The 27,920-nt window shown below is 39.9% G+C and overlaps 3 protein-coding genes across 4 annotated transcripts; 2 read left to right on the top strand and 1 right to left on the bottom strand.

The window, feature by feature from the left end:
* Positions 1-139: 139 nt before the first annotated feature.
* Positions 140-12,394, bottom strand: mmp14a (matrix metallopeptidase 14a (membrane-inserted)). Of its 2 annotated transcripts, XM_087790037.1 has the most exons (10): positions 12,045-12,393; positions 4,773-4,921; positions 4,586-4,708; positions 4,211-4,518; positions 3,978-4,139; positions 3,745-3,884; positions 3,443-3,581; positions 3,219-3,369; positions 1,818-1,933; positions 140-1,745 (listed from the first exon to the last, which is right to left on the bottom strand). In XM_087790037.1, exons 1-10 carry the CDS (start codon positions 12,111-12,113, stop codon positions 1,426-1,428), a joined length of 1,677 nt encoding a protein of 558 aa, XP_087646163.1. In that variant the 5' UTR covers positions 12,114-12,393; the 3' UTR covers positions 140-1,425. The 2 variants fall into 2 exon arrangements, with proteins under 2 accessions (XP_087646163.1, XP_087646162.1); XM_087790036.1 differs by having other exon boundaries at positions 3,745-4,139; positions 12,045-12,394.
* Positions 12,395-13,250: 856 nt separating this feature from the next.
* On the top strand, positions 13,251-21,084 carry lrp10 (low density lipoprotein receptor-related protein 10). Its single transcript, XM_087790035.1, has 10 exons — positions 13,251-13,302; positions 13,859-14,032; positions 14,108-14,140; positions 14,230-14,374; positions 15,470-15,663; positions 15,742-16,181; positions 16,264-16,700; positions 17,774-17,968; positions 18,663-18,792; positions 19,381-21,084. Exons 2-10 carry the CDS (start codon positions 13,984-13,986, stop codon positions 20,008-20,010), a joined length of 2,253 nt encoding a protein of 750 aa, XP_087646161.1. The 5' UTR covers positions 13,251-13,302; positions 13,859-13,983; the 3' UTR covers positions 20,011-21,084.
* A 695-nt stretch (positions 21,085-21,779) lies between these two features.
* Positions 21,780-26,699, top strand: cirop (ciliated left-right organizer metallopeptidase). The gene is made up of 14 exons (XM_087790232.1): positions 21,780-22,117; positions 22,150-22,257; positions 23,708-23,759; positions 23,834-23,983; positions 24,058-24,183; positions 24,256-24,367; positions 24,433-24,569; positions 24,635-24,818; positions 24,878-24,941; positions 25,008-25,104; positions 25,435-25,545; positions 25,634-25,768; positions 26,359-26,456; positions 26,522-26,699. Exons 1-14 carry the CDS (start codon positions 21,780-21,782, stop codon positions 26,697-26,699), a joined length of 1,890 nt encoding a protein of 629 aa, XP_087646358.1.
* Positions 26,700-27,920: the final 1,221 nt, after the last annotated feature.

Below are 27,920 nucleotides of genomic sequence, written 5' to 3'. Positions count from 1 at the left end.
ATGATTATCTGAGTGGCAAATTGAAGCATACATCAAAAATGCAATAGAGATTGTGGTATTTTATAACCATTGACTTTGTGTCATAGAACCTTCAATTTCACATGTTTAGGTATATAATAATGAAACCATAAGTCACATGTTGTGGAAAACTGTTTAATTTGACTTATCTGATGTACAAAATTTGACATAATAAAACAAACACATTCAATTGATAATTATAAATATTATTCATTGTCATAATCTTAATGCATTCATTTCCAATTTGAAGCACCATTTGTGTTTATAAATAGGATTTGCTTGCTGTCGTCTGTGTGAGACTTCAAAATAAAAGCAGAGAAGTCACATTCAACCTCCTGTTCCTGATCTAAGTCGCTGTGAACTGGTATTACTTTCAATCATTGTCATGTTACGCCTCTGTCCAGCAGGACTCCAAATGACAATTAAAAAAACAAACAAGCGTAAACAATAATTACAAAAACTGTGAAAGAGTTTGAAATTGCACCATATTGCCGGAAGTTCTTCTCACACATGTTAACAAGCAGCTCATACTTTTTACTCAACACAAATGCACTGGAATGTTTAAAACCATGAGATATTATTTCCCACCTGACTGCTTGCACTGACAACAGAACTCCAGTTGACGAAATTCTTACATTAGCTTCAAGCTTGTTCTATCACAGCTGTTTCTAAATGCATATTTACCGGTAATTATGTTGGTGTGTTTTAGTGGCCAGCACAGACGCTTCAATCACCATCTTCAATTTATCAAGAAACCCCAAGACTGCAGCCCAAGAATCCTTCACACGTTGGTTTTGTTTCAGAGTTAAGTCTCTGCTTTGTACTGTATTCATTCTTTTTTTGGTACCAAAAACCTATAAAGACCTAAATGACATTCCTGCAACAAAACATTGACTCATATGAATTAATAATACTATTCATATATTTTTGAAAGTGCTTTAGTGGACTGTGACGACATGCGACGGGTAAAAGAAGACAAGAGATGAAAGACCACATATAGATGAGAAAAGTTATAAACATTTTCACCAATTGATGCATCGGGATGATTAACTTTAAACTGATTTGTCGTGCAACTGGAAGTTTGTTGGTAAAATCAGACGGCAGTTCAACTGGGGTCGTCCAGTTTCTCAAGAGCAGGGAGGGACTTTTTTTAAAAGCACGATGAGAGCGGAGAGGCTGGGACCTTAATTTCTGAGCAGTACATGGAAATAGTTAACATACAAATACACATTTTCCTGATTTTAGTTTTCTGCCTCTTTGTGGCACATACAAACCACTATTCCCTTAAATCCCTTCTTCTCTAATCTCATCGTCTCTCTCTTTGCTCTCACTTCTCTCACCCATCGAACTCCCCCCCAGCTCTCTCTGTCCACATGAGACAGTTCGTCGGTCAGACCCTCTTGCTTCCTACACCTTATCCAGGAGAGACCTCTGGCAGTAGAGGAGGCGTCGTGGGGTTCCATACTTTCTGAAGAAGAGCAGGACCCCCAGAGTGAGGACCACCAGCACCAGCAGGAGGAGTGGGATCACAACAGCGACTGGGCCTGCTCCACCCTGCGCCTCGTCCACCTCGATGATGATCACCTCTTCCTCCCGTCCCTTCTTAGGCTCCTCGCCCTCACAGCCCATCCAGTCAGTGAGAACGGACTTAGGGTATCCAGACTCCACCTTCATGTACTGGTTGTTGAACTTCCAGTATTTGTTGGCCTTGTAGAAGTACGTGTAAGCTGAGGGACAGATTTGAAAACCATTAACGTGAATTATGCTTCAGGCCGTAGCAGCATGGCTATGAAGCTTACATCCGTCCTCGCTCATGATGGCAGCCTTGATATTCTCAGGCGCGCCGCTCCACATGCTAATGGGTTTTGGATAACCGGCGTCGACGCTGCGAGTCTGCTCGTTGAAGCGGTAGTATCTGCACACAGTTAGGAGAGTTGAATGTGTGGAAGACACAGATCGTAATCACAGTCTTGCTCCACCAAAATGTCTGAGTCAGAATTCTCTGTGTTTGGGCTCCAGATAAACACTGTGGATGCGAGTTAGAGCATGTCCGTGTTTGGAAATGGAAAACAGTATTTTGAAGAAAATAATGCCACGACTCTGTGCCTGAACACGTAGAGCAGTAGTGTCGAACTGCTTCACGCAACGGGCCAAAACCTTCTATCTGAATGAAAAAATGTATATTAACGAAATGGTTTATAACAGTTCACCTTCAACAAACATTCCTATCGAAGTCCTCCGTCATACCGTATCATACGGCTATATCAATGAACGGCCTATTTTCGTACACAAGGCATAACTAAAAAACATTTAAAAACATTTTTGAGTGTTAAACCGCGTGGAAAATTAACTCAACCAAACTCAGCTTTATTTATATGGCACTTTAAAACAAGAGCAGTTGGCACAGAGTACAAGAAAATAAAATATCAATATCATCAGTGTATGACTTTTGAGATGAAGCTCATTGAAAGTAAACTTATTGAAAATCTAGAAGTAATAACTGAATCCAATAAAGAGATTTCATGAAGTATATTTGGCAGACATGCCTTCTTTTATCAGTTTCCCAGTTGTGTAAGCTATACTCGTTAGTTTCCAGGCAGATCTATTATGTACCCACATTTATAACTTTGGTTCTTCCAGAGACTAAAACAATGTTTCCATAGACATGCTGCCCTTTCGATTCTGATCGTCTGTTTTTATGTGTCGTATTTTTGCAAAGAAAACCCCCCAAAAACATGGGATTTCTAGAGTCATATATCTCTGGTTTGAAGCTCAAGCTACCCTTCTTCGCCTTCTTCATGTTTCAACATAGCAAATGTTAAAAATGCATTGAGTTATGAAGGAAATATCAGTTGCTTAAATACAAAAATACAACAGTGTGAGTACTTTTCTGCACAAGCACAAGCTCTTCAAATGCAAACTTGGAGTGCATGTGTGGGAGTGTTGCATGTGTTTGGTATTTACAACAACATCATTAGCCGCATGCAAACTATTATAGAGCAACATAACAGTGCTGCACTGTAATTAAAATGCCCATTGGTCCTCAGTAAAAAATAATTCAACTCGTATTGTTGATTTATTGTCAAAAAGTAAAGCCTGAAAATGACGTTGTTCTTTCTATAGACATTAAGGGATATGTTAAAATAAGTAATTGTCAACAACAGTTACATTATTTGTGTTGCCATATTCAGAACACTCACTTGTTTCCTCTGAAGAAGTAAGTCTGTCCTGTTGGTGTATAGAAGAGAGCCGCATCCATCTTGTCTTTGGGAAGACCAGTGCCCATGTCCTTGAGGCTTTTGGGAGAGTCTTTCTCCATAGTGGATTCACTGAACACCCAGTACCTGTCGCCTAAAGACACGAGGTTAGTTGACCACCTGAGAAGCTTCATTGCCCTTTTAAGATGATCGTGGACGCATGGCACCTTTGAAGAAAATGAATTTCCCATCATCTCTCTCGTACGCAGCGTTGATGTTTGAGGGGAGATTCTTCCAGAAGTGACTGATGGCCATGGGGTAACCTTGCACTACCTTATTGTTACGCACACGCCAAAACCACTTGTCCTGAAACCACATGAACCCAACATTATTTTGCTTATATTAATGACAGGGATGTCTTGACGCTAGGGTGGGTACAATATGTGTCTTCTTGTTTTACAAACGTTTTTATGATTTTAACAAATAAATTAAAGTATGAGTTCACAGAGAGTTATGAAAATCTATTTACCTTAAACACAAACTTTTCTCCTCTAAGAATGGCGATGGTGTCATAATGACCCTCACAGATGTCAGGACCATGGTCAGGTTTGCTGGGGTTGGAACTCTTAGTGGGCCGAGGGGGGGGAGGAGGAGCTCCAGTCTTAGTACCTGTCAGGGAATCAACGGACGGATGATAGATATTTTTGGCCATGAAAAGGAAACTGACTAACAAACAGCTGTGAAGTAAAAACTTTGACTCACCGTAGATGGCCTGGATACCTCTGCGATCATCATCTGGCAACTGGAAGTTCTCCGTGTCCAACCATTGGTAGAAGGGGGCCATGATAGCAGAGGGGTTATTAGAATGCTCCAGCCCTAAAGCATGACCCAATTCATGGACAGCTACCAGGAAGACATCGTTGCCTTCAAACCAAGAAAGATTATTAAAGCCAACCCTAAGTCAGGGAAAAACAACCTATAAATCTTTAGCTCACCTCCTTGGTCCACGTTCCCAGTGGTCCATGGCTCAGCAAGGTCAAAGTGTGTGTCACCACCTATGCCCTGGCCCGGGAAGTATGCGTGAGCCAGGAAGCCACCCTCGCCATCAAAGGGTGTGCTATCGCCGTGGAAACCATCGGCAAACGACAACATGATATCGGCGTACTTGTCCACCTTCCCGCTGATGTGGCTGTAGGGAATTTCTCTGAAGGTCAATGGGATGGCACTCTCCCACACCCGGAAAGCTTTTCTGATGGCTTCGTATGTGGCTTGTTCACCTATTTTTGGAGTGTAGTTCTCTATGCTGCCGGGAACAATGGAACATCTCAATGTAAATCTGGAAACAAACATAGATAAAGACATGTTCTTACCTGAACGTGATCTCAGATTTGTCCCACTTCAAGCCCTGCACAGCGTATCTTTTCCTCCTCAGGTTAGTTTTCAGCTGAGGGCCAAACTTGTCTGGGACACCACATCGTGGACGGCTCATCGCCCTGGAAGCATCTATATTATAAAACTGAACCACTCTCTGTTTCTCATACCGCTGAAAGGACTTACTTTATTGTGTTGGTGTCTATTGTTCCAGTGACCGTGAGACCGTAGAACTTCTGCATGGCTGAGATGGCTGATTCAATGGTTTTGGGTGAGCGGAGGGCCTGGGCTCGGACGTCCCCTGGGGGCAGGTAGCCATACAGTTGCAGCCACGCCTGAGCCCCAAAGAGAGAGAGGAAATAATTACATAAATATATATATAAATACCTGGTTTTAATACAGATAAAGAGACTACATGTTCTTTTCCTGACTCATTTCGGTTGCACAAATCTTGTTAAAGACATCTAGGTTAATAATAGATGTGTTCCTTTCTCAACTTTGTGACCATTCAGAAAGCACTGAGACAGCTCATACTTCCTCCTTTTGAGTTTTTTTGGTTTCGGACAAATGGTGACAAAGAAGAACATCAAAAACTGGTATAGTAAAAACATTTTTTTTACATTTACATGTAACTATTGTTTCTTTTTAGGCAACATCTACATATCAATAAAATGGACAATGAAGATGTTAAACAATCTGGATTGTGGTGTGAGTGAATGCAGCAGACAATAGAATCAAGAAAATGTATTTTTTTTATGCAAAGGTTTCATTACAGATGGGGTTTTTTGCTAGAAAACATAATAGTTTAAAGGAAAAGATGGGACGGTGGCACATAACAAATGCAAAAAAATGTTTCCAGTCTAGACACCTTTCTGGGTCATGGTGACTGAGATTACATCACTTTTCTTTGGATTTGGGGTTTTATTTAGATTTCAGTTCCTCTCTCATCCCTTCTTTTGGGTCACAACAAAGTTTCCAACAACAGCTTTATTATTTACGTGGATTAAGAGGTCTGGGTCATTTGAAGACATTTGAGTGAAACCAGAAGCTAATTCATCCAAGATACAGTTTCCATTTAAGAACCCTGAAACCGTGAAGCCACTGCCAATTCTATTATTCTAAGTATTTCAATAAGGAAATTGGATCTTGAAAAGTCTCAATTTTCCTCTTAAGTCCCTTTTAACTTACATCCAACTGTTGTTTAAAGTCTGTTAATGTCTTTAAGTCTACTTGCTTATGAACCTTTTCTTCAGCTGCTTCTTTACAGTCTTCTTGGTTTTTTAGTTCTTGCTGTTACTGCCAGTGTGTAGGTACTTCTTTGCCCTTGATGGTTTAGTAGTTTTGATACTAATGTGCTCATGAATGTGAAGTCCTTAAACTTCCCAGACAGAAGTAAAACAAGTTTCAACATGAGCGAAGTAGCTTCGTTTTTTATGACTAGAATCTAGAATTGTTTGTGTTTCTTTTCCCATAACTGTGTTCAAAATGTCTCTACAACAGCAATTGTTAGAGCTAGAAGTTTTTTTTCTAATTCAAGTGAGAGAGTGTTATGATTTAGTGTTATCATGGCAAACTTTGACATATGTAAAAGTACTTTCTATATTGTATATCTTTCTCAGACAATATATGTTTTCTATCTCCACCCACTCATCTGTTACCCCAAGGCTCAGTTTCCTAAAATATTCCTGAAACTATAGGCTCAAAATATAGGATAGATAGATAGATAGATTTTCCTTTATTAGGCCCACAAGGGGACATTTTAGTTACAGCAGCATCAGGGGGAAACAAAAATACAATAAGAAAAAGCACACACAAAAAAAATAATGAAGGAAATACTTAAATAAGAATATAATACAAAGATATTCTAAATGTAAAGACTTGTTAATCATCATATTTTTATGTTAGGCCAGTCTGCTGCAATTTAACCTTCTGTTATCTCAGGGTCAAGGTGACCCAGAGGCCCCAAAACAAATTATTATAAAACACAAGGGTATCCCTTGTGTTATCTCTGCGTCAAGGTGAACAACCTACACCACTGCATATGTATTTATAGAGGCCGAGGAGGTTGTTCATCTTGACCCAGAGGCAACACAAGGGAGCTAAACATCTAGCCAAGGAAGCACTTTGGAATTCATGCCTTTCTAGGTGATCAGAGTTCATGACTATTGGAGAGGATGACACTGGGAAATTGCTGCATTATGTATTTTAATTACCATAGATAATCATAAACATCAATGTAGCATCTTAGGCAAAAATGTCTCTGAGATGCAAGGACATTTAATTTATTCTTACCTCAAGACAGATTTAGAATGAACAGAATTAAAAACCAATTATGAATACAGAAATTGTAAATGTAAAGTAATCAATTTGGTATGTTTTAAGTCCCTCAGCGGAAAACCCATAAAACAACTATTTTACAGATAACATTTAGTTTACACTTACATTTGTGTTTGGCAAATTAAAACAGAAATATTTTCCCTGCTATATTTCTGTACTTTCGGTAGTGAGAGAAAATTCTAGAGAGATCTGAGATCTAAACCTCTGAAAGGTACTTATGAACCAATTCAACCTTTGGAAACAACCTTTCTGACTCTTCACTCGGTGCTGACTTGCCTCGGACAAGTGAAAACAGAGCCGGGATGGAAATGTAGTGTGGACAGAACCGACCGGCACACACAGCTACTGTTGGTCTGGAGGGGGGGCTGGAGGGGCTGGAGAACAAGGTTTATTCATGATGGCCTGCAGCAGCAAGTGAACCACCTCTGTCTGACCATTTATGATTCTCCAGATTATTAATGAAATACATTAATTTAATCCCCCTTCTGTCGATGTCGATGTGCTTGTGACGTGGAGTTGAGCTGAAGTCGGCTGGTCTCCCCTGAGAGCTGCTAGTGTGGCTCCAGTCTGCTTCTATAAAAACACACGGCATAAAAACTCCCTCCTCTCTCTCCCAGTCCCTGCTTCACTCCACCACCTCCGGTTCTGACGCCAGGTACCCCAGCATGCACCCCTCCTCCCTGGAACTACCATCAGTGGCCATCAAAGCGTCTATTTATCCAGTCTTGTACATGGCCGGTATTGTTGGCGTTGGGGTTTCACTGGGCTCAGCCATGTGTGGTCAGAGGCCGCTGGCTCTAGGTTCTGGTAAACACACTCCTGAGTGTGTGCAGTGTGTTAGCAGACTTAAGTTTGGTCCTGTATGCTGCTCAGACGCTGCTGCACGAGCAGCATGATGGAAATGTGGCGGGAGATCATTTTCAGTTGCGGTGATGGATGTATGGATAAAACCTTTGACCATGTACTGACCCCTCTGCTATATAAATACCTCAAACAAATCATTGAAAATACTATAGATCTTACACCTTACTTGTAGTCTGAAGATTAATACATTATAAACTGTGTAAAACTCTTTTACAGCTCTTTTTTCAGACATAGAAGTCCAACAATCTTTTTTTTGTGAGTAATTGTGTTCTTTTTTTGTGTCACCCTCTTCTTGTGCTCCCTAATATTGTATTTTAGACTAGCAATGTTTTTCAACTGCTCATTGGTTTAATATAAATGACATCTATTAAATAATGTTTTAAGGATATTTGAGACTTGGTCAAATCTAGTATTGATTCTGTTTCGGTGGTTCCATCTGGACTTAGGAATGTGTCATCATTCACTTGTATGGCTTCTAATTGCTGCTGCTCATGTACCCTGCTCTGATCAGTGTTAATACATAAAACACAGCCAACCTTAAATATCAGAAAAATAAATCACTCTGATGACGAAATGTGTTATTTTTTGTTTTGTTATGTATTATGTAATAATTGATGATGAAAATTGATAGGGATGTGACGACGACATATTGTAGCAGAGAAGACTACACTGGAGGTTTAGTGGTTTAGTGATTCCCAGTCTAGAAACATGGCTTTTGCGCTGACCCAGCACAATGATTGAACAATGAAAGCCGTTTTATTTATTCGATTTATGCTGTTTTGTAAAGCTGTGTGAAAAAGCGTACTCAATGGAGGCGGCCATGTCTATTTTTGTAGTTTAAATTGAACTGAAAACTAAAGGGCTGGGGAAAGAAAAGACTGCTTGTTTTCTGACCCATTCTGTGCTTTTATTGTCTTATTACTTTACTTTACCTCAACAACAGTGTTTTTTGAAGCCAACAGTAACACCTCTATATCATTAAAGATTGATGTGTGGAAAGTCGTGGTGATTACAAGAAGCTGTTATAACACTCATTATTTTCTTTTGCCAAGATCTCCAAGTTAGAATCAAAAGAAGCAAATCAAAGATATCAGCTTCTGAGGTGGAATATCTTAAATGATCCATCCAAACGCTATTAAAGAGCTTTCAGGTTAGATGTTCATGCTAGCATACAATTATGACAAGCTAGCAAGTAATTTCTAGGAGCAAAAGTGTTTTTAAGACTGAGATTGAAAGCAACCTTAATAAAGTTTAGTTATCACAGTCACATTATATTGTCCCCACGTCACAGTAACCCAAATGAACATTCTTCATTTTTATAGACTTTGGACCAAACAGATACCAGTGTACGGCGAGTCTCTTTTGGTTCTGCTCATTTTTAACATCAAGTCACTACTGCTTTAATCGCCCTTGTTGATGTATTTACAATGTAACTGTTGTCCTACTATATTCAGTACATATGTACAACAATTGGAATAAGGATCTATTTGATAATCTCACAAACAAAAAACAATTAAAGTGAGCCTACAAGAGCATCAGCTGACACAGCTATTAGGCAACCAAAGCGTCAATGGGGTTCCCCTTCTTCAATGTGCATCACTGCTGGTCCGTATTGGCCAACAACGGACGTCAGCCAATGTTGCTACTCGTCACTCTCATATGATGCCCTGTCCAAAAATGGTCACTGGTTCCACAAACGAAACACAGTCACGGGTCGTTTGCAACCTTTTGCATCAGGATGTGAAACTTATTTGTAAAATCAGTCACGTGTAGGGGCTATTAAGTGTATGAAAAAACACTGGACAAATCGTTTAGGTATCTTGTGTCTGCCCTAAAAGCAAAATAGAAGAGGAATCAGATGGAATGATGATGGGAAATGCAGGTTTAGGGAAAGAGGACTGTAAAGACATTAGAGAGCAGCGCTAAAGAAGAAAACTGTTTGTGTATGTGTGTGAGTGTGTGTGTGTGTGTGTGTGTGTGTGTGTGTGTGTGTGTGTGTGTGTGTGTGTGTGTGTGTGTGTGTGTGCGTGTGCGTGTGCTCAGGGGCAAGTATCACTGAAACTAAATTTTAAGGACTGAGTCAGTTGTTCCCTTCCCCAACAGTGCCAATGGAAAAAAGACTCAGATCTCAGCTTGCTTGTGGTTCACACATTGGTTCCATTCGTAGGTATTTCTGACCCAGTTAGAGTCTTCAACTCGTTTCAAAATTAATTGTATTTGTCATTATTTTCTCATTTGTTTTTCACATTGTACTTGTTTTACCGAAATCTACTGTTAACTGTTGCTGATTATATCTTAAAAAAGCTTTTAAAAAGATAAAATAGTCTAATGTGTTTTATAATCATTTTCTAAAACAACTGAGGGTTTTATTCATTCCTATCAAGGTTTTTGACCTGCATAAGCTTTTCTCCATTTCTAACTCCACTTATTGCTCATTATGGATGAAATCACAACTAATTCTAAACTCTTTAGCTTTATCCAGTGCCATAGAGCAACAGTGAGCACCAGATCCGTTGAACAACATTTCTTCGATAAAATCCTTCAGACCTCAACATCAATAGCACATTGGGTAAAGATAAGATAATCCGCACCAGATGTCTTGAGATTTTCCATTAGATTCAACACGGCTACTGGAAATCCAACAATTATATTCAGCTATGTTCTTCGAGGTTTTACTTGAGGCCCACTTGTTTTCATAAAAGTCCACATCCTCCAGCTAAGCACTTTGTTAAAATAGAAAAGGTTAGACGAGGCAAAAAAAAATGAATAAAAACAGATGGTGGTGTTCAAAGGTGAGAAAAACTGTTGAGACTTTGGAACTCCTATGTTCGCGACATGGAGAGCAGCTATCCCACATTGGGCAACCGAAAGATTCCTGCAATATCTGTTTTAATGTTTTTAACTTATCTTCTTCTATTTCTCCTCTTTTCCTGCATTGCACAGAATCGTTGTCTGTCTTTTGATCACAGGTTTCATATTTGTGCTCAGGTGATGTAATCCACAACCCATAATTACAATTTAAGAAGTAGGACTGTCTGGCAGGATCACAACACTTCATCCCTGGATGAAATGAAAACCATCAAAACAACAGAGTTGAAGATCCCTAAGGCAGCTGGCAATATTGGCTGCTGGAGTAGGATAAAGTTAGGGGGATGACAGCAGGGACACCTCAAACCATAAATGGAAACCTCTGTATTTTATTTTAAAATAAACTGAATTCTAATCTTCAACAAGGGATTGGTATTTGTTTTCTTATAGCAGAAGAATAATTTCTGGTTGCAAGAGACTCTTGTTCAAAGGCAACACAACACATCATGCTATAGGTGTAAAGTTTGTTTGCACTTTTCTATATCAATCTATCTGAAGGAAAACAAAAAAAAAATCAAGTGGAGGCTCATCCTTTCTTCCCATTGTTTTTTTTAACATCACAATTTTTGCCAATTTTTTAGTAAAGAATACCATCCAAGAATGGAATAATCCGTTTAATCTGTAATTGTGACAGCGGCCGAGATAAAATCCGTCTGCTGCAATCAACTACATGTTGTCTCACTTTGTTTACAGACATTCATCACTGTGGCATCTTATAAACCGTCTGAGTTATCCTCCGCGTCTGGTTTGACTCACACGCCAGCCACTTGTGGTCAGTGACTAAGGCCTTCCTTCGCTGCTCAAACTTCTCTCAACTACAGCGGACAGATGGGGTGGTTGCATTGTCCATCAGTGTTCCTGCAACTGTCAACCAGGGGCCCTCCCTGTGTCAACATACATTGTCATAGATCTAAAAAAGACAAATCAGATTCAGCACCTCCTGACTTCGTGTTGTAGGTGTCATTAGCCAGTTTAAGATGACCAGACACTGAAGGCGACTGAGACAAGCTCATAACCCGTCATTTTCAGAACCCCGGATGACAAAAGCATGGACACCTCTTCCAGACCAGGCGTCTAATGTCCAGTTTGTTATGAGCACTGCTTCCTGGCTGGCTGGCTGTGCAGTCAACAAAACAGATGAAAACCATTAACCCCCTCCCCCTTACCGCCGCCACCCCCTTATTTTCAGAAACAAAGCAGCTCAGCTGTGGTTTATGAACGACTATTGCTAACTCTTTTTTTTTAACTGTGATATAAAAACAATAACAATTGTCCAAAACTCGGAAAGATGGATACGTAATATTTGTAATAATTACATTTTAGTGGGCATGTTGATTTTTTTTTTTTTTTAAACATTTTCTTAGTGTTCAAAAAGGAAAAGGTTCTTACCTCAGCTTTGAGTACATCTGCAGGGATAGACGAGAAACAGCAGGCCAGGCTCAGCAGCTGGAGCAACATTCTTCTATCTACAAAACTCCAAAACAATTATAAAAGTTCGGTCTCACTGATCCTCACCTCCAACTAAATCAAAGAGCGGCTCTCCGATGACTATTGAACAAAAAACTTCATCACATCAAACTTTCTGACTCCCTTACGGACTTTTTCTTTAACTGGACGTCTAGTGGAAACTAAAAAATGACACCGAAAACGACTTTAGAAGAAGCGAAGACGAATTTGTAGTTGCTTGAGTTGTTAAGTTGGGCTTCTTTGCTTTCCGAATGTGCAGCGTGTGAGGACGTGGTCTGAGGACTTTTCCTGAGGATCCTCCTCCAGATGTGTGCACGTGATTCTTTTCTCTCACTGGGATGCTCCACCATCGTCTCAAATCTTGTAGATAAAAGTGAAAATATGCAACATCTAAATCATATTTAAGTGGTCCATCTGACTGTTAGATCTGTGAATATATTTTTAAATTACATTTCAATTTCAACAACATTTCAAGTGCATTATCGCGTATGACAGTATTTATATATGAAAATAAGCCTTTAAACAATTTACACACTTACAAATTCTAACGTAAACGTCAAAGTTGGAGTTGTGTTTTATAATTCAGTAAGTGAGACATTTTCATAGATTCTGATGGATTTGGAGGGACACACTTTTTTTAAAAAAAGCGTCATTTTGCATTATAGAATAGCGAACGATGTAGTTTAAGCGTAGAAAGTGTTCTCTTTGGCAGATACAGCGAGTAGCTGCTACTACAGGTTTCTCTATAAAATGAATAGTTGGAAATGGTTTCTCGGCCAGGCTGGGTCACTTTCCTAATATGATGTACAGAGTCACACGTTTGAGGCTTTGTGTTTTATCAATGCCTCTCTAAATAGAAAATGACCCACCAAGTCCATGATCACACCAGCTGGTAAATGTGTCTTTATTGTGCTTAAAAATACCAATGGTGACATCCTCTGGTTAAAATACAAAACTGCAGCTGCGTTTCTTTTGGTACAAGTATTATTACGAAGTTACACAGATTTCCCAATGTGGGTGAATGATTTAGATACGCGTGAACAGCTGCATATATAGTCTTTTTTTATTTAATAACGGAGACAATTGTTTCGCACAATGACATCACAAGCCACGCCCATTCTGTCACGAGCTAAACACGGAAGCAGCTAAAACTTGTCAACAAAAAACTCCGACTGACATGGTAAGGTGCTGTGTTGAGCTTGTTTTGTTAAATATAGTCTTTTAAACCTTTAACGTTAGATTTATTTGTGATTAATACCCACTCATTTAGGTTAAAAACCTAGTTTCACTGTGTGTTTTGGCTAATCCAGTACAACAGAAGTAAGGATGTTAGCATTAGCTCACCAGAATAGCTAAATGCTAGCCATGGCAAGCTAACAGCTGCTCTCCTTCTTCCCCTTTGAATCAAATATACACAACAAGACAAAATGGGACACGATTAAGTCACGTACCACGCTGTTTTACAGCGCCTAATGTAGATTATCTATGTCGGCTGTTATTGAAACACTTGACTTAGTTGAAGGCAAGAGTTTTAAAGTTTCGCTTTTGAGAGGGCAAAGCTAGCGTCACTGGCGTCATTGAAGATCACAGGAAGGAAATATGTTGTGCGTGTGTTGGTTGTGTATCAAAACGCACTTGGACTTAAACCCTATGACGTGTGCGTAATACATTGCCAATTGTAAATCTTATTACCTGTCAAACCTTTTTGTTTCAATCGCTTAATGTTTCTCTTTCAGCTGAAGCGAACGACGAACCTTGTTATGGATATTTTCTGACGCCCATATATATAAATACATTATTTTTAAATCTATGAAACTACTTTTAATCATTTTTAGTGTATAAAGTGGAGTACAGTGACACAATGATTGTCTCCTACCATGTCTACACCCTCCTGATTTTTTCAATATCATGTAAGTACAGCACATCTATATTTAATATTTTCAAACTTACCTTGATACCTACTTTTTATAATATTTGAATTGCAGCATCTGGTTGGTGCTATCTTTATCGCAGTCCAGGTAAGAATTACCATGATCAGTGTTATTAAGCACAAGGCATTTGTTTTGGTGTCAGAACAGAATAACTGATTCCTTATTTTCTATTTCAGAGCGATGTGGACATTCTCTTCAAGTTCTGGAGGTTCAAGAGGGAGAGATACAGAGTTCAACTTATTCCAGCTGGTCCTACCGCTTTGGTCCCACAAATGACTGTTGGGTCATTAAAGGTTCTGAGGAAGCGCCTGTCACAATCAGGTATATTTGCACTAACTAAAAACAATTAAACTATGAACTATTAGTAAATATGGACTTTGCATATTAAAGAGCAACCCTTAATGGAGAGTTGAAATCTGAGACATTCCGTTTTCTTGTATAAGCCCAGACAGCAGTTCTGTGATGTATGTGTAGTTTTTACAATTTCCTCATAATAATATATCGGTCATATTTAAGAATGGTGTATATATGCTTGTGTGATCCAGGCTTGTTGGCTATTTTTTATGTCAGATTGATCCAGGCCTATTTACCGTGTAGGTTGGCTGAGGGCCGCTAAAATTCAGTTCCCTCTTGGCATATAATCTCTAGGCAGTTAGTATAAAATCATCGTGCAAAGATTTCTAGCTCATTGAGAAACTTTTGGGAAGTCCTTTAAATATGTTTCTGGAAATGTTTTCTCTCAGACTTGTTTTTTTTATTCTGTAAAGCTGGTATAAAAATGTAAAAAAAAATTAAAATGCAGTGAAATAACAGTTATGTTGAACACATTGAAGAAAAAATATCAGTTTAAGTAGATTTTTATTTATTAATAAAAAAAGTTAAGCAGATCCAGAGACCCCTTCATTGTTCTTTATAAAAGGATTGACGAAAAGAAATAGGGGGCATGAGAATGTGCTTTTGTCAGGAGTGTTTGGTGGTCTTTTTCATCAGGGCTCCCCAAACTTTCTTTGAACCGTGAACTGTTTTAATGTTAAGATTATAAACGGTATAAATGAACGATGTAGAGTTTGCGTTTGACTTACTTTAACTAGTTTGCAGGTATCTTTAAAAAAAAAATATATATATATATATATATATATATATATATATATATATAAACTTGACTGAAAGGAGCGTCTTGATATGTCACATGCTAATGTTACAAAACACATTTTAGACCGTATTAATCAGTAAAAAAAGATGACATTCTTTTTTTATACATCTATGCTAATAGCAAATACATGGCATTCATTCACAAAATATTTTAATTAAAAGTTTGTATGAAGCAGAACTTTGCACACATCCATCCCAAATGATTTGGTGTTCTGTTCTACACTATAATTGGTGAATATACTTTATTTTGTTCTTCCTTCCCAGTTTTATTGAGTTTTCTACCCGCTGTAAAAAAGAATGGCTGTCTATCAAATCTTCGGCCGGCGGGGACCCTCTTATCCTTTGTGGATCCATTTTGCCAAAACCAATTGCAGTCCCTGGTGGAAATATTACAGTGATGCATCACTTCCTGCCACATGATTACCCTTCTTCGAAGTTTCGCTTGAGATTTTCTAGAGGTAATTAATCTGTTATATCTCTTTTTCATTTCCATTCATGTAATTAATTGTATTCCTTATTTGTTGTTGCTTCTACAGACTCTTATGCTGGTGAATGTCCACTATCATATTTTGAGTGCTTGGGAGGTGGTTGTTTGCCTTTCTCTTGGCGCTGCAATGGTCAGGTGGAGTGTCTTGGTGAAGGAGAAGGCAGGGGCACTGATGAGGAAGGCTGTGTTGATGCTAGTGTCTCTGAAACTCTGCATTTTGGGAGCACGGGTCTAAAAAGTCCTCAGAATGAAAAGGAACCTGTCCTGACTCCTGCTCCAGTTAAGTGGCCATGTGGAGGTCTTCTTCAAACATTCTACGGAACGTTTTCTCCGCCAGCCATTGGGGAATCCCCACTCTACTGTGTGTGGACGCTGGACCCTCAAGACTCCAGACCGCTCAGACTGGACATTCAACAGCTAGTGCTTGGTCGTGATGATACACTCACAGTTCACAACAGGGAGCAAGGCCGAGGGGATGTAATCAAGATTGTGAGTGTTGTTTATATATTTAGTTTGGTTTCAAACATTTGTTTGAAATACTTTGACATGCCTTTTATTTATTTTTTTCCAGATAACCAATGCCTTCAATTACAAACCAGTCCAGGTAGAATCTCACACTGGTCTGCTCTCTCTTACGTATCAGACCCTTCCAGGTTCAGATGGAAGTGGCTTTAATGCAACTTTTCATGTGGGGAGCTACTGCCCCCCAGGAGAGGGCCGATGTGGGGGTTCGGCAGGCGGTTGCTACATCAAGGAGCAGGAATGTGACGGGAAGTGGGACTGCCCAGAGACAGGGAAGGATGAAGAAGGATGTCAGGGATGTTCTGTCAACCAGTTCGCCTGCGGAATGGCTGGGCAGAGAGCGGCAGCATCCGGCCACTTTCCCGGACGGCCACTGTGTTACCCTGTCAGCGAGCGATGTAACTACCAGCTGTACTGTGCTGATGGCAGCGACGAGCGGGACTGCACTGTGTGTCAGAAAGGAACTTTTCATTGTGACAGTGATAGGTAGGTTGTTGTCGAAGTATCTACTAATTCATTATAAAAGGGTGTGTTTTGTCAAGAATTTGGCTGTACGATACCTTTCTCAATACAAGTGCGATAATATATATTGTGATACTGTAGGAACAGGATATATTTGTAGTTTTGTCCGAGTACTTGAAACTGGTGTTGCAGGATTTACAGACCACGTGACTCTTGACGGAGTATTAACTGGTTTTATTTGTTTTGAAACCAAAATATGCCCATTCATCAGCATTTAAAGCTGCTGTAGTGGACTGTATCCTCTCAGTCTGAGGTTTAATAGCAACATGTAAAATAAACCTGAATATATTGTATCACTATGATTTCAAATAAAACATTACTTTAAAGCTTAATTATTTTATAAATGCTAAAAATGACACACCACCCGTTGTTAAATCTACTGGCGAAACATTTGTTAATAGCAGCTCATCATTTCAAGGAGCACCACTTCTGTGTTCATTACAGCTGTTTATTGCATTACTTCATCACATTCAACCTAAATGAAACATTTAATATTTTATCAATAATGTTATCAGTCTAGATAAGGACCATATTCGTGCAATAACTGCAACGCGTTATCAATACATTTTAGAAACCTTTGACCTTTAAGGGCATGTGTGTCAATTTTTTTTTTTATGTAGCTCAGCCTGTAGTTGTGATCTTTAAATGTGATTGATTCCAAAATGAACAACAGATACTATCTGTAACAATTAAACCTGTACTTCAGTAAGAGTAATACTCCCATCTAAGAATGGGAATTTGATCGGTGTGTTTGAAGATAATTTCGATGGATTTAGCTTAAAAAAAAGAAAATATAACATTGCAATCACCCCTACTGTTCTAGACATGTAAATGTACTTTCATCCCACGGCTTTTATTTTTTAAATATTTTGGAACCTTTTGAGATCGAGGTAAAAACCTCTAAATGTGTACAGTAGGTCCCATGGGTCCTCTTTGCTGTTTTAGATTTCTCTTTATTTATTTAAAAGTTTTTCCACTGTTGAACCTTGACATTCTCCACTTTTGCCTAAGCAACTTGTACATTGTTCTGTCTGAAGGTGTGTGTTTGAAAGCTGGCGCTGTGATGGACAGAAAGACTGCAAGGATGGCACCGACGAACTGAACTGTGCCGTCACGCTTCCACGGAAGGTCATCACTGCGGCGACTGTAGGGAGTCTGGTCTGTGGGCTCCTTCTGGTCATTGCTATGGGCTGTACATGTAAACTGTATTCACTACGTACGAGAGAGTACAGGTAACTGATGTTCACAGACGATGAATATGTAACAGTAACTCCAAGTTTGAAGTTTCTAGGAACAGCTGGAATATATATTTAACTACTGTTGCAAGTTATTTACTCATGATGGTGTACATGGGTGTTTGCCATACTTTTAAGTCTTAAAAAAGTTGCATTGATATGTATTGTAATACTCAAAAACAGAGCTAGCAACAAGTAGTACTATGTTACATTTTTACTTTTTCATATTCTCAGCTATAATTGGTTTGAACAAGCATGTACTAGAACTCTCTTGTTCTTATTTTGATGATGTTCTTCACTACCTAACTTGATCTGGTGCTCCTGCCTGGAGAATCAATGAGTGTCATGTGACCACCAAATTGTATTACATCAGTGGGTTATAGAGAGTGTTTTCATATGCAGTTCTGTGACAATTTTAAAACTTGAGTAAAGGATAAAACCAGAAACGGACACAATAAGAGTCTTATATTTTCTTCAGTAAACAAATGTACATGCAGTGACGTAAAGAAAGTGACAGTGAAAGTTATTCTGTTCTGACACCAGCAAGAGCCAGAAACCATCATTGCAATTTTGCTGCTTAAAGTCAAACCAACACCGTTGCATCTATTTGGCAACACAGACTTTTCATACGTGTTCAATTGAGAAACAGCTAAAGGCTAATGAGTTGTATGTTCTATCTTTCTTTTCCTAGTTTGTTTGCCCCCATCAGTCGTCATGAAGCAGAGTTGATCCAGCAGCAGGCGCCGCCTTCCTATGGTCAGCTAATTGCACAAGGCGTTATACCACCTGTGGAGGACTTTCCCACCGAAAACCCGAATGAGGTGAAAATGTTCACCTGCAGAACAATGCATGTTCCAGTACCATGATTATTGTAACCTGTTAAAATGCATTTGTTATTTTGTTCATTCAGACACTCAAAACTTGAATATGTTTTTTAATAGTTTCTCCCCTGCTAACTGAGTGAACTTGTTTTGGCCCTAAAATATGTCCAAACATTGTATTTTAAAGCTGCTGGAGTTGAGTTAAATCCTCTTGTCCTCAGTCCCAGCTTGGATCTTTAGCTGCAGAGGACATAATAAATCACTGTTGCCATCTAGCTTCAGATTTTAATTGTAATACTAAAACAAATGCAAGTAAAAATATGATACATATGACTATGAAAAAGATAAATTTGAAATTCCTGAATAAAAAGGGAATACGTTTAAAAAATCTGAACAGTTCAGCCAAAGAGTTAGTAGTGTTAACCAGTGTCCTGGTTCATCAATTTGCTGATAGAAATGTCAATGTTAAATTTTTATAAAGAATGATGAATTGATTACCACTTTGTCCCACAAACCACATGTCTATACATCCATGTTGTGTTTTTTTAGGGTGCCTATCTTATTCCTTACCCTCTGTCTCTCCACTAGACATCATCCCTGTCTTTGAGGGGAATTCTTCAGCTCCTCCGGCAGGATGCGGTCAACTCCCCACATCGCAGACGCAGACCCCGCTTTATCCGGCGAGCAGTTCGTCGCATGCGTAGATGGGGCCTTATTCCCAGACCTCCTACCAGATCCTCTCAGACGGCAAACAGCAGTCAGCCGCAGACAGACAGAGCCCCTCCTGTCCAGGAACAGCCTTGCTCCCCTACTGCTGGATCATCATCAGCAGTAGAGGCGGTCAACCAGCCCGTGCCTCAAAAACTAGGCTTGTTGGTTCAGTCTGCGCAGCAGCATCAACACGAGACGCCGTCTGGCTCGTCTCTGGTGGTGGCCACACCTGTTGTTTCTCCGCCGCCTCCTCCATATGCCCCTCCAGCCCCTCCAGAAGCTGCTTCCAACACTCCCCCTGTGGCTGTCCCCCCTAGCAGCCCCTCTCTGGCATCAATCTTCCACACCCTGGGTCTGAGTATCTCTCTGTTCAGAGCTTCCTCCACCAACTCCATGCTACTCTCAGCCTCGCCCTCTTTCTCCTCCTCGTCCTCGGATGATGACGTGCTGCTGATTCCTCTGTCTGAGGACACCACCTCAGAAGATGATGTGCCCATGCTCACCTGAGGGAGCTTCCACACACACCTCTGCTGTATCTCCTGCAGATGGAAACTGAAATGTGTTTGAGCACAGGAAGGACTATCCGCAACTTGCTGTGCTAGTCTGGTGCCTTTTTTCAAGTTTATCCATGTCGGACATGACTTTTCACAATCAAGTATTTCACTGTTCTAAAGCAAAGCATGGCAGACTTGTGTTTACGAGCGTAGGTGTGTGTTGGACATATTTATAGCTACGCCGCACATTGAAGGTAAACTTTTGCACAGATGAATCTTCCCTATCCAGATGGATCAGAATGCTGCTGTCACGTTTGTGAGAGGTTCATATTTGTCTGACTGTGTGGATTCAAGCTTTATTCTTGCTAAGACAGAGGAGTGTGTTTGTACTCGTTGATTTCCTGTTCATGCTCCTGCCACTCACGCCCAGCTTAGATAGAATCGTTTCCCCTTATTTAAGTGCCTTCTTTCAGAGAGATACTGATGCTGCCCACACAAACACACAGGCACATGCTTCCCTTAGATAAATATTCAACCTATTAACTGGTTTTATTTATCAAGCGTCCTTTGTATGTAATCTGCAGCTTTGTGCACACTGCTGTCTTTTACAAATCTTTTGTTGCCCTGTTTATCTTTAACACCAACGGTTTCAAATCTCCAACAATGAGAAGCTGTTACATGTGACAGGGTAGTCCCATCCTCCTTATTTATCTCACAGTACCCTGAATGTGGAAGCTGTTTTATAAAAAAAAAAAAAAAGATCCAGACAATCGTATGTGCCAGAACTTTGACTCTCTTGTGGTGAAATTTTTTTTGGACCCAAAATTGACAACTTATTTTTCACTTTTCTTTTTTTTATTCCTAGAGAACAATGCGATCACAAATACTTTTAGTGTGCCATTTGTATATTTTATGCTGTTTTTATTTTTTTTAAAGCTTGAAATCATTGTGTTTAATTTTCTTGAATGTATTTCTTAAGAGGTGGATCAGCTGAAGGTTAATTTTCCTTATGTTGTTGCTTTTTTTAGGGTCAAATTCACTGTAAATAACGAGTAATGTGGCTGAGATTAAACAATTTGCACTTTTACCTGTTGACGTGTGTGTGACCAGTAATGGGGGTTTGAACATAGTGACACCGAGAGAACCAGGTGTGGCTTTGTACTCTGTATTCCAACGGCATGTAACACAGTCATTCTCAATTCCTGCTTTGCAGTGATTGTAGGAATGTTATTTCCTCAGAGTAGGTTAGGTCCGTTTTTGTTTACAGCACCAGGACTTGGTAAGGTAAGTGTGTGTGTTTTTTTTTTTTTTGCTGCAACATTTTATTTTTGTTGAAGTCCTGGTCGTTCTAACCATAATTGTGGTTTGGTTTTACACTGATGGGGAGCAGAATAATAGAGCATTTGTGTTCTTGGTGAAAGAGAATAAGCAGGTAAATTGTAGTTTATGGAAATAGCTAGTGAATGGTTCGGTCCAACAGACAGGGAGTCCTCCATCTTGTTTATACTGCAGACCACTTTAATGTCGACATTATATAAATATATGGGCCGACGCTTTTTTTTTCTTTCTATGTGGCCAGGTGATCAATGCCGTGTGGACTAGTACTAGTCTCCGGGCCAGCGGTTGAGAAACAATGCCAAAAAGGCCATGATTTACAGGCTTGTTCGGCTGACGCTAGTTGTAAATGGAATCGATTGCAAAATGACTTTAATTTATAAATTTTTTGTGTTTATGTTTCAGCTGCAAAAAATGCCGACTTATTACTGGTTGAGGGTGACAGTAATGGTGGGACTTATTTATCAGATCCCTCTATCACTTCAGAAGTGCATCTTCGACCAAGTTCAGGCCCATGTCCGAGTGGTCCGAGCAGCACATGTTATCACAGCCGCTTCTCCTGGGGTGAACCCACACAGACCCCAGACCATGTCTTCAGGACCAACACTAATCCAGCAACATTGGCCAGTGTTTAAACCAATCAGAATCAAAACCTGGGTCGTTAAAGAGAGTGATGACCTGCCTGAGGCTGAGAAAGGAAGACTGGCTGTGGCAGTTGAACACGCTGTAAAGATGGTCTCTTCTTTGCTCTCTGGTAAAGTTACTTATTCTACTGTTCAAGTTCTGTTTTTTCCTGAAAACATTTAAGTTTAATTAGTTCTTTCTTCTTAGTGGACAGAGCCCAAGGACCATTGCTACTCAGCAGAGATCCAAACAAATACTGCAGGTTTCTTTGGAAAAATTCAAGCTCCATCAATGTTAACAGGTGTGTGTGTAAGTAAGTAATTTTTATTTATATAGCGCTTTTCCAGACCAGGGTCAATTCAATTCAATTCAATTTTATTTAAAGTGTCTTATCATAACAAAGTTATCTCAAGACACTATACAGTTGAAATAAGACTACAGTTGATTAAGGAAAAATAGATCCCAGCAATTCAACAAAGAGCAAGAAACAAAACGTGAGCAATGGCGAGGAAAAACTTCCTTTTAGAAGGCAGAAACCTCGAGCGGAACCTGACTCATTGTTGACGTAGACGAGGGGCGTTAAAGTTAGTGTGGCTGGGTGGTGTTGATTCATTTAAAGATACGTAATCATCTATAGACAGCCAAGTTTCGGTTAAGAATAATAAGTCAATGGTTTTATCTGATATAAGTTCATTAATTAGTGCAGCTTTTGAGGACAGGGATCGGATATTCAACAATCCACACTTAATTCTCCTGTCCTCTACAATGGTAGTATTTATTTGATTTAGATTAATTTGAATTAGATTTTCTTTAATAGCTCTTCTACTGACATTTTTACTTGGTTTTATTAAGCGGGTCAGATTCACCCTCTCTATGTGGTTAAAGGCAGGTGGCTGTTGTGGGAGAAGGGCAGAAGAGTGTGGAAGACTGCAGTTCTGCCTTCTGATCTGTGCTCTGAGTTGTCACGTTACACTAAAACTCTCAACACTGCTAGACAAGAGAGATGCTCCTTCCAACGTGGGATGGATGCAGTCTCTCCTAAGCAGACCAGGTTTTCCCAGAAGGTTTTCCAGTTGTTAACAAAGCCAACCCCGTTTGCGGGGCACCACTCTGACAACCAGCGATTAAATGATGAATAGCGAGTAAACATATCATCATTGGCCATATTGGGAAGGGGTCCAGAGAACACCTGTTTATAGTTTTAGTTTAGATTCTACTTGATCAAGTCCATTGCGAAATTAGTTTTGCTCACCAATATATGTACTGAATGTACAAGGGAGGGGGAGTTCGCCTTAAAATAAACAAAAAATAAAATCGTGAGAAATGACTTGCATGTTTTACAAGTGGTTCGTGCGCCCCCCTCAGGCGGAACGGCGCATTGTCCATCGACGAATTCGGTGAAAAGAACGTGGCAAAAATAAGTCCCTAGAAAATTAAATTCTTCTCATACTTGAAATGTGTATAAAGCACGAATAAGAAAGATGGAAAAGTGGGTAAATGTGTTGTAAATGGCTCAGAAGCTCAATAGCATTGAGTGACGGATCAAGAACATTTATTTGTGTAATACAAAAAAAAAAAGAGTTAAAACTTTACAGTACAACCTGATTTGTGTTTCCTTCAAAACGAGATTTTGGTTGATCCCCTCACGTTTTATCCACTTTCACGTCATTTGACCCGTCCTTATAAATAATCCCTTTTTTGGGGGGGTTATTTTGACATTAGTAAAGATGAAAATAAAAGCATTGTTGCAGGTGTGGCCGAGCCAAAGACAACTACAGAGGCGAGACCTGCCTGCACACCATGGTAAGAAACATTCTTAAATATCATTTTATTTTAATTAAATTCTTTGATTGGCAAATTGGCTTTCTCTCCATCAGATTCCGGATGATCACCTTGCTGGATGCGACGTGTTCCCTGGGGCTGAATCACCTCGCAGGATTGTCCTCCGACCGCAAGGTGCAGGTCTGCCAGACACCGACTTCCTGCTGTACCTGCACATACAGAACACCGACAAGTGCAGGCTTGAGGTAAACCTACACCAGGATCCTCCATAGAGGTGCTCCAGACCTCAATCCTTAACTCAAATGACCTGTTCTACCAGCCACAGGTTTTCGCCTACGCTGTCCACTGCCAAGTGGACGTTTCAAGCCGACCAGTTGCTGGCCTGGTGGTCATCTGTAAGGACAGGTTGTCGGCAGAGACATACAGTCACCGGGCAACTGTGCTGGTAACGATAATGAAGTGATTCTATTTATAGATTAATAACAGTCACTGTAAAAACAGACTGGTTTCATCCCAGACTCTGATCCACGAACTCTTCCACACACTCGGCTTTTCCAAAGATCTCTTCTCCACCTGGACAGTCTGCTCGGCCTCTCAAGGTATCACAAATAAATCTGTGGTCACAGGACGTTGTTTTGCTACTGAAACGCCTCCTATGGTCAACCATGGGAATTTTATTGTGTGTTTCTGGAAGGCTGTTACCGTCGTGGTAAAGTGACTCACGCTGATGAGTCTGGCCAGATGAGGATCTTCACACCTTCTGTGACTGCGGCACTGCAGAAGCACCTGGCCTCCCCTGAGCAAGAGCTTGGAGGGCCGCTGGAGAACCAGGTTCTGAGCCCCTCCAGGTATCCTTTGTCTTCCTCCATTTATCCTAACTGTGGTTTCTCTATCAGGACAGCGGTCCAGGAGGCTTGTCCTCTCACTGGGAGTCCAGAGTGCTACGCGGGTCCATCATGGCTGCCATGCTTGAGGAGCCGAGCACCGTCCGGATCGATCCCATCACTTTAGCTGCTTTCCAGGACATGGGCTGGTACTCTGTCAACCTGAGTCGAGAACAGGACCTGCTCTGGGGAGAAGGTCGGGCGTCTGACACACAGTTAGGTTTGTGAGTACTAGTAAGTAGGTTTTGTTCACAGGTGAAGGGACCTCGTTTGGTTCTGCCTCAACATGCCAGAGCAACTCCTTCTTCTGCACCCAGAGGTCAGTGTAATCTTTACGTGTAATCTAATGTCAATGAATGAGCCACTTATGACGCTTTCTTTTCAGTGGACCAGGATGTCATTACTTGCACAAACACAAGGGGGAGTGTCGAACAGATGCGTACCTAGAGGGATGTCGGGTGTACAAAACACTCAACAAAGGAGTAGGTGTTCTTTAAAAGTAAATATTTATTTTGTAGAAATAGCCAACCTGAATTGGAAATTAAAGAAATTGTACATGTCTACGTTAACTGTCTATGAGATTAATAACACGGCAGTAACACGGCTAGATACTAGTCATTGGAAAGCTTTCGCCGTCTGCGTTCATTTTCTTTTGTCATCTTTTATGAATGAAGTCAGTTCTTTACGCTGCCGTCGCCAATGTCTCAACATTGATTTATTGATGCCAAGCTTACTTGCAGAATGTGAAAAAATAACTGGCTTCTAGTCTTAAAAATAACAGTAATGACCAACTAGTCTGTCAATTGTTTCAGAGCGAGTGTTGGAAAAAAGCAAACTCTAAGAGGTTTGTTGAAGAAATGCAGCGATACGGTGAGATCTATGGTCCAGACAGCATGTGTTTCTTCTCAAACTTAACCAAACAGGTTTGTGTCTTCGTCACTGGGTGTTGGCTTTGATTTATTTTTCTTCAATTTCCCGCTTTAAGGCTACACCTTTGCTGTTCTTCTGCAGAACCCAAGTCAGACTGTGGGCTTCAGTTCAGTTAAGGGACTCTGTTACAGACACAGATGTACTGGAATCAACAGATACCAGATCCAGGTTTCTGACTCTGAGTGGGTGGATTGCCCAGCTGGTGAAACTGTGCAGGTATCAAGCATCTGTTTGTGTTCCTTTGCAGAACATCTGTTGGTCGTTCCTAGTCTGCAATGGTCAGAGGGGAGAGTAGGGGGTTATGAATGCTTGAAGGTTTTGATAAATATAGATTGTTTAAGCGCTTTGTGACCCTGGTCTGAAAAAGCGCTCTATAAATATAATTTACTCACTTACTTATATATCTTTTTCTGTAATTATTTATCTGTATACTTTAGAATATTATATTTATATATAATTCAACTCATAATATGTTGTTAAAGTTTACTTATTTAACCCTCTGACACATTATAAGATAGATGGATGCATTTACCTGATTTGATTGAAAGTTTTGTTAATAGTTATTTTATGGTTTCTATTATTTAAAAAAAAATATATATATTGGTAATTTTGTTCGTCAATGAGCTTACCTCTGCCAAAGAGTGGCTGCGACATAGCACAATTTTCTTTTGGTCTAATGTCAATTTTCATTTCTTTGTGTGGCCCTTATTCCGTGTCGTAGGTAATAAGTAGCAGGTGTGCCATGTAACAACTTTACTTTGTATGGTTGTGAATTAAAAAAAGTAATGTTTCGTGTCATCACTCAGGTGAAGGGATATGAGGGTTTGGTCTCTTGTCCTGACAGACGGTTGTGTGTCCGCCCTGATGTGTCTCTGCTATGGGACGAAGCTGATACTTTTACCAGGTACCTCTGAAGCCAAACAAGTACATGTTTAAAACTTATTCTGACTCCGATTTCCCTCTTTTTAGTGACCATTCAACAGGTTTGGACATGAATGGAATCACACATGAGAAAAGTCCTGCCATACTGGTCATGAGTGTCATGCTCAGTGTGACGGTTGTGAGTCTATTGGCTGCTGTCATCCTGCTACACAGGGAGTGTTCCGTCAGGATCCACCCAGCTGGTCTCCTTCAAGTCTCTAGCTAATGTGTCAGTTTAAAACCCCATGACTTGTTGAACCACATCAACTTGAAGTTGTGGGCATTAAACAAATGCATCTTAAATTAAACTTCTACAAAGAAAATCTTATTTTTATGCTCTCGTGATATCATACAAAGATGTAACTGTGAAGATGTTCTTCTAGAAGGCCTGTATTCTGGATATTGTAAGGTGGTTATTTGCATTGTTTCAGATGTTTATTTGCAAATATTTAAGCCTGTGAAGACAATTTTATTTAAGAAAAACAACTATTCCTAGTTGATCATTTCAGTCATCGTCTCGTTCAATGGAATGTTTTCAAACATTGACTGAAGACAGTTCTGAACCAAAATGCTACCATTTTCAGGAGGTCCTTGTGAGACCAATGAGCCTTCATGCTAGCTGCGCGAGTCACTTCTCTGAGGAGAAGAGATCTGAGGCAGTCATTGATCTTAACTCGGGATCATTTTTGGATCTAATCCATCTTTTAAAATGACACACACCATAGCTAGAATACAAGGTTTAAATTTTCTCTAAAATTCCACATCCCAATATGATTATATTTTTTGGGATAGTAGTGCACATCCGCTAGAACAAAGCTATTGCAAGAAACAAGGGATTTTTGTCAATAGTTGTTACTAATGTAAATGGGGCAAGGGTCACAGGATGGGGCTAATAATAAGCCTTAGTTTATAGTTAGTTTGTTCCAACAACGCCACCCTGGACGCACCAAGGAAATAATTGATAGGGGCACTTAGGTTCACTCACAAGTTATAGAGACATAGTTCAGTTTATACAAAAATACTTTTATTAATCATAATCTTTGTAAAAACACATTAACAATAAATTTAAAAAAATGATTTTTTTCTGAGCAACCAATAGACAGAATTGTGAATAATAACAACAAAAACATACATTTTAAACAGTATATTATAATTGTAGAGGTGGCCAGGACAATAAAAGGTATCAAGACAGAGGGAGTCTTGCACTGATGCCCTTTTTGTTTTTTCCTCCTTTTAAATGACATTTATTGAATTTACCTCAAAGTTTATCGCGAAATCTCTGGATTCAAGCGCGGCTCATGCCTGGAGAACACACACGACGGATAGCTCGATTTTAATTCATCTCAGCCCTGAGGCTCCTCAGGGGTGTAAACCATTGCGATAGCCGGTAGAGGGCAGAGTATCCATGAAGTAGAACTGAAGGGTTTCATTTTTAATCTGCAACAAC

The sequence above is a fragment of the Callionymus lyra genome, chromosome 4, assembly GCF_982586985.1.
Source record: "Callionymus lyra chromosome 4, fCalLyr1.hap1.1, whole genome shotgun sequence".
NCBI lineage: Eukaryota > Metazoa > Chordata > Actinopteri > Syngnathiformes > Callionymidae > Callionymus > Callionymus lyra.
This window is presented reverse-complemented; position numbering and strand designations above follow the sequence as displayed.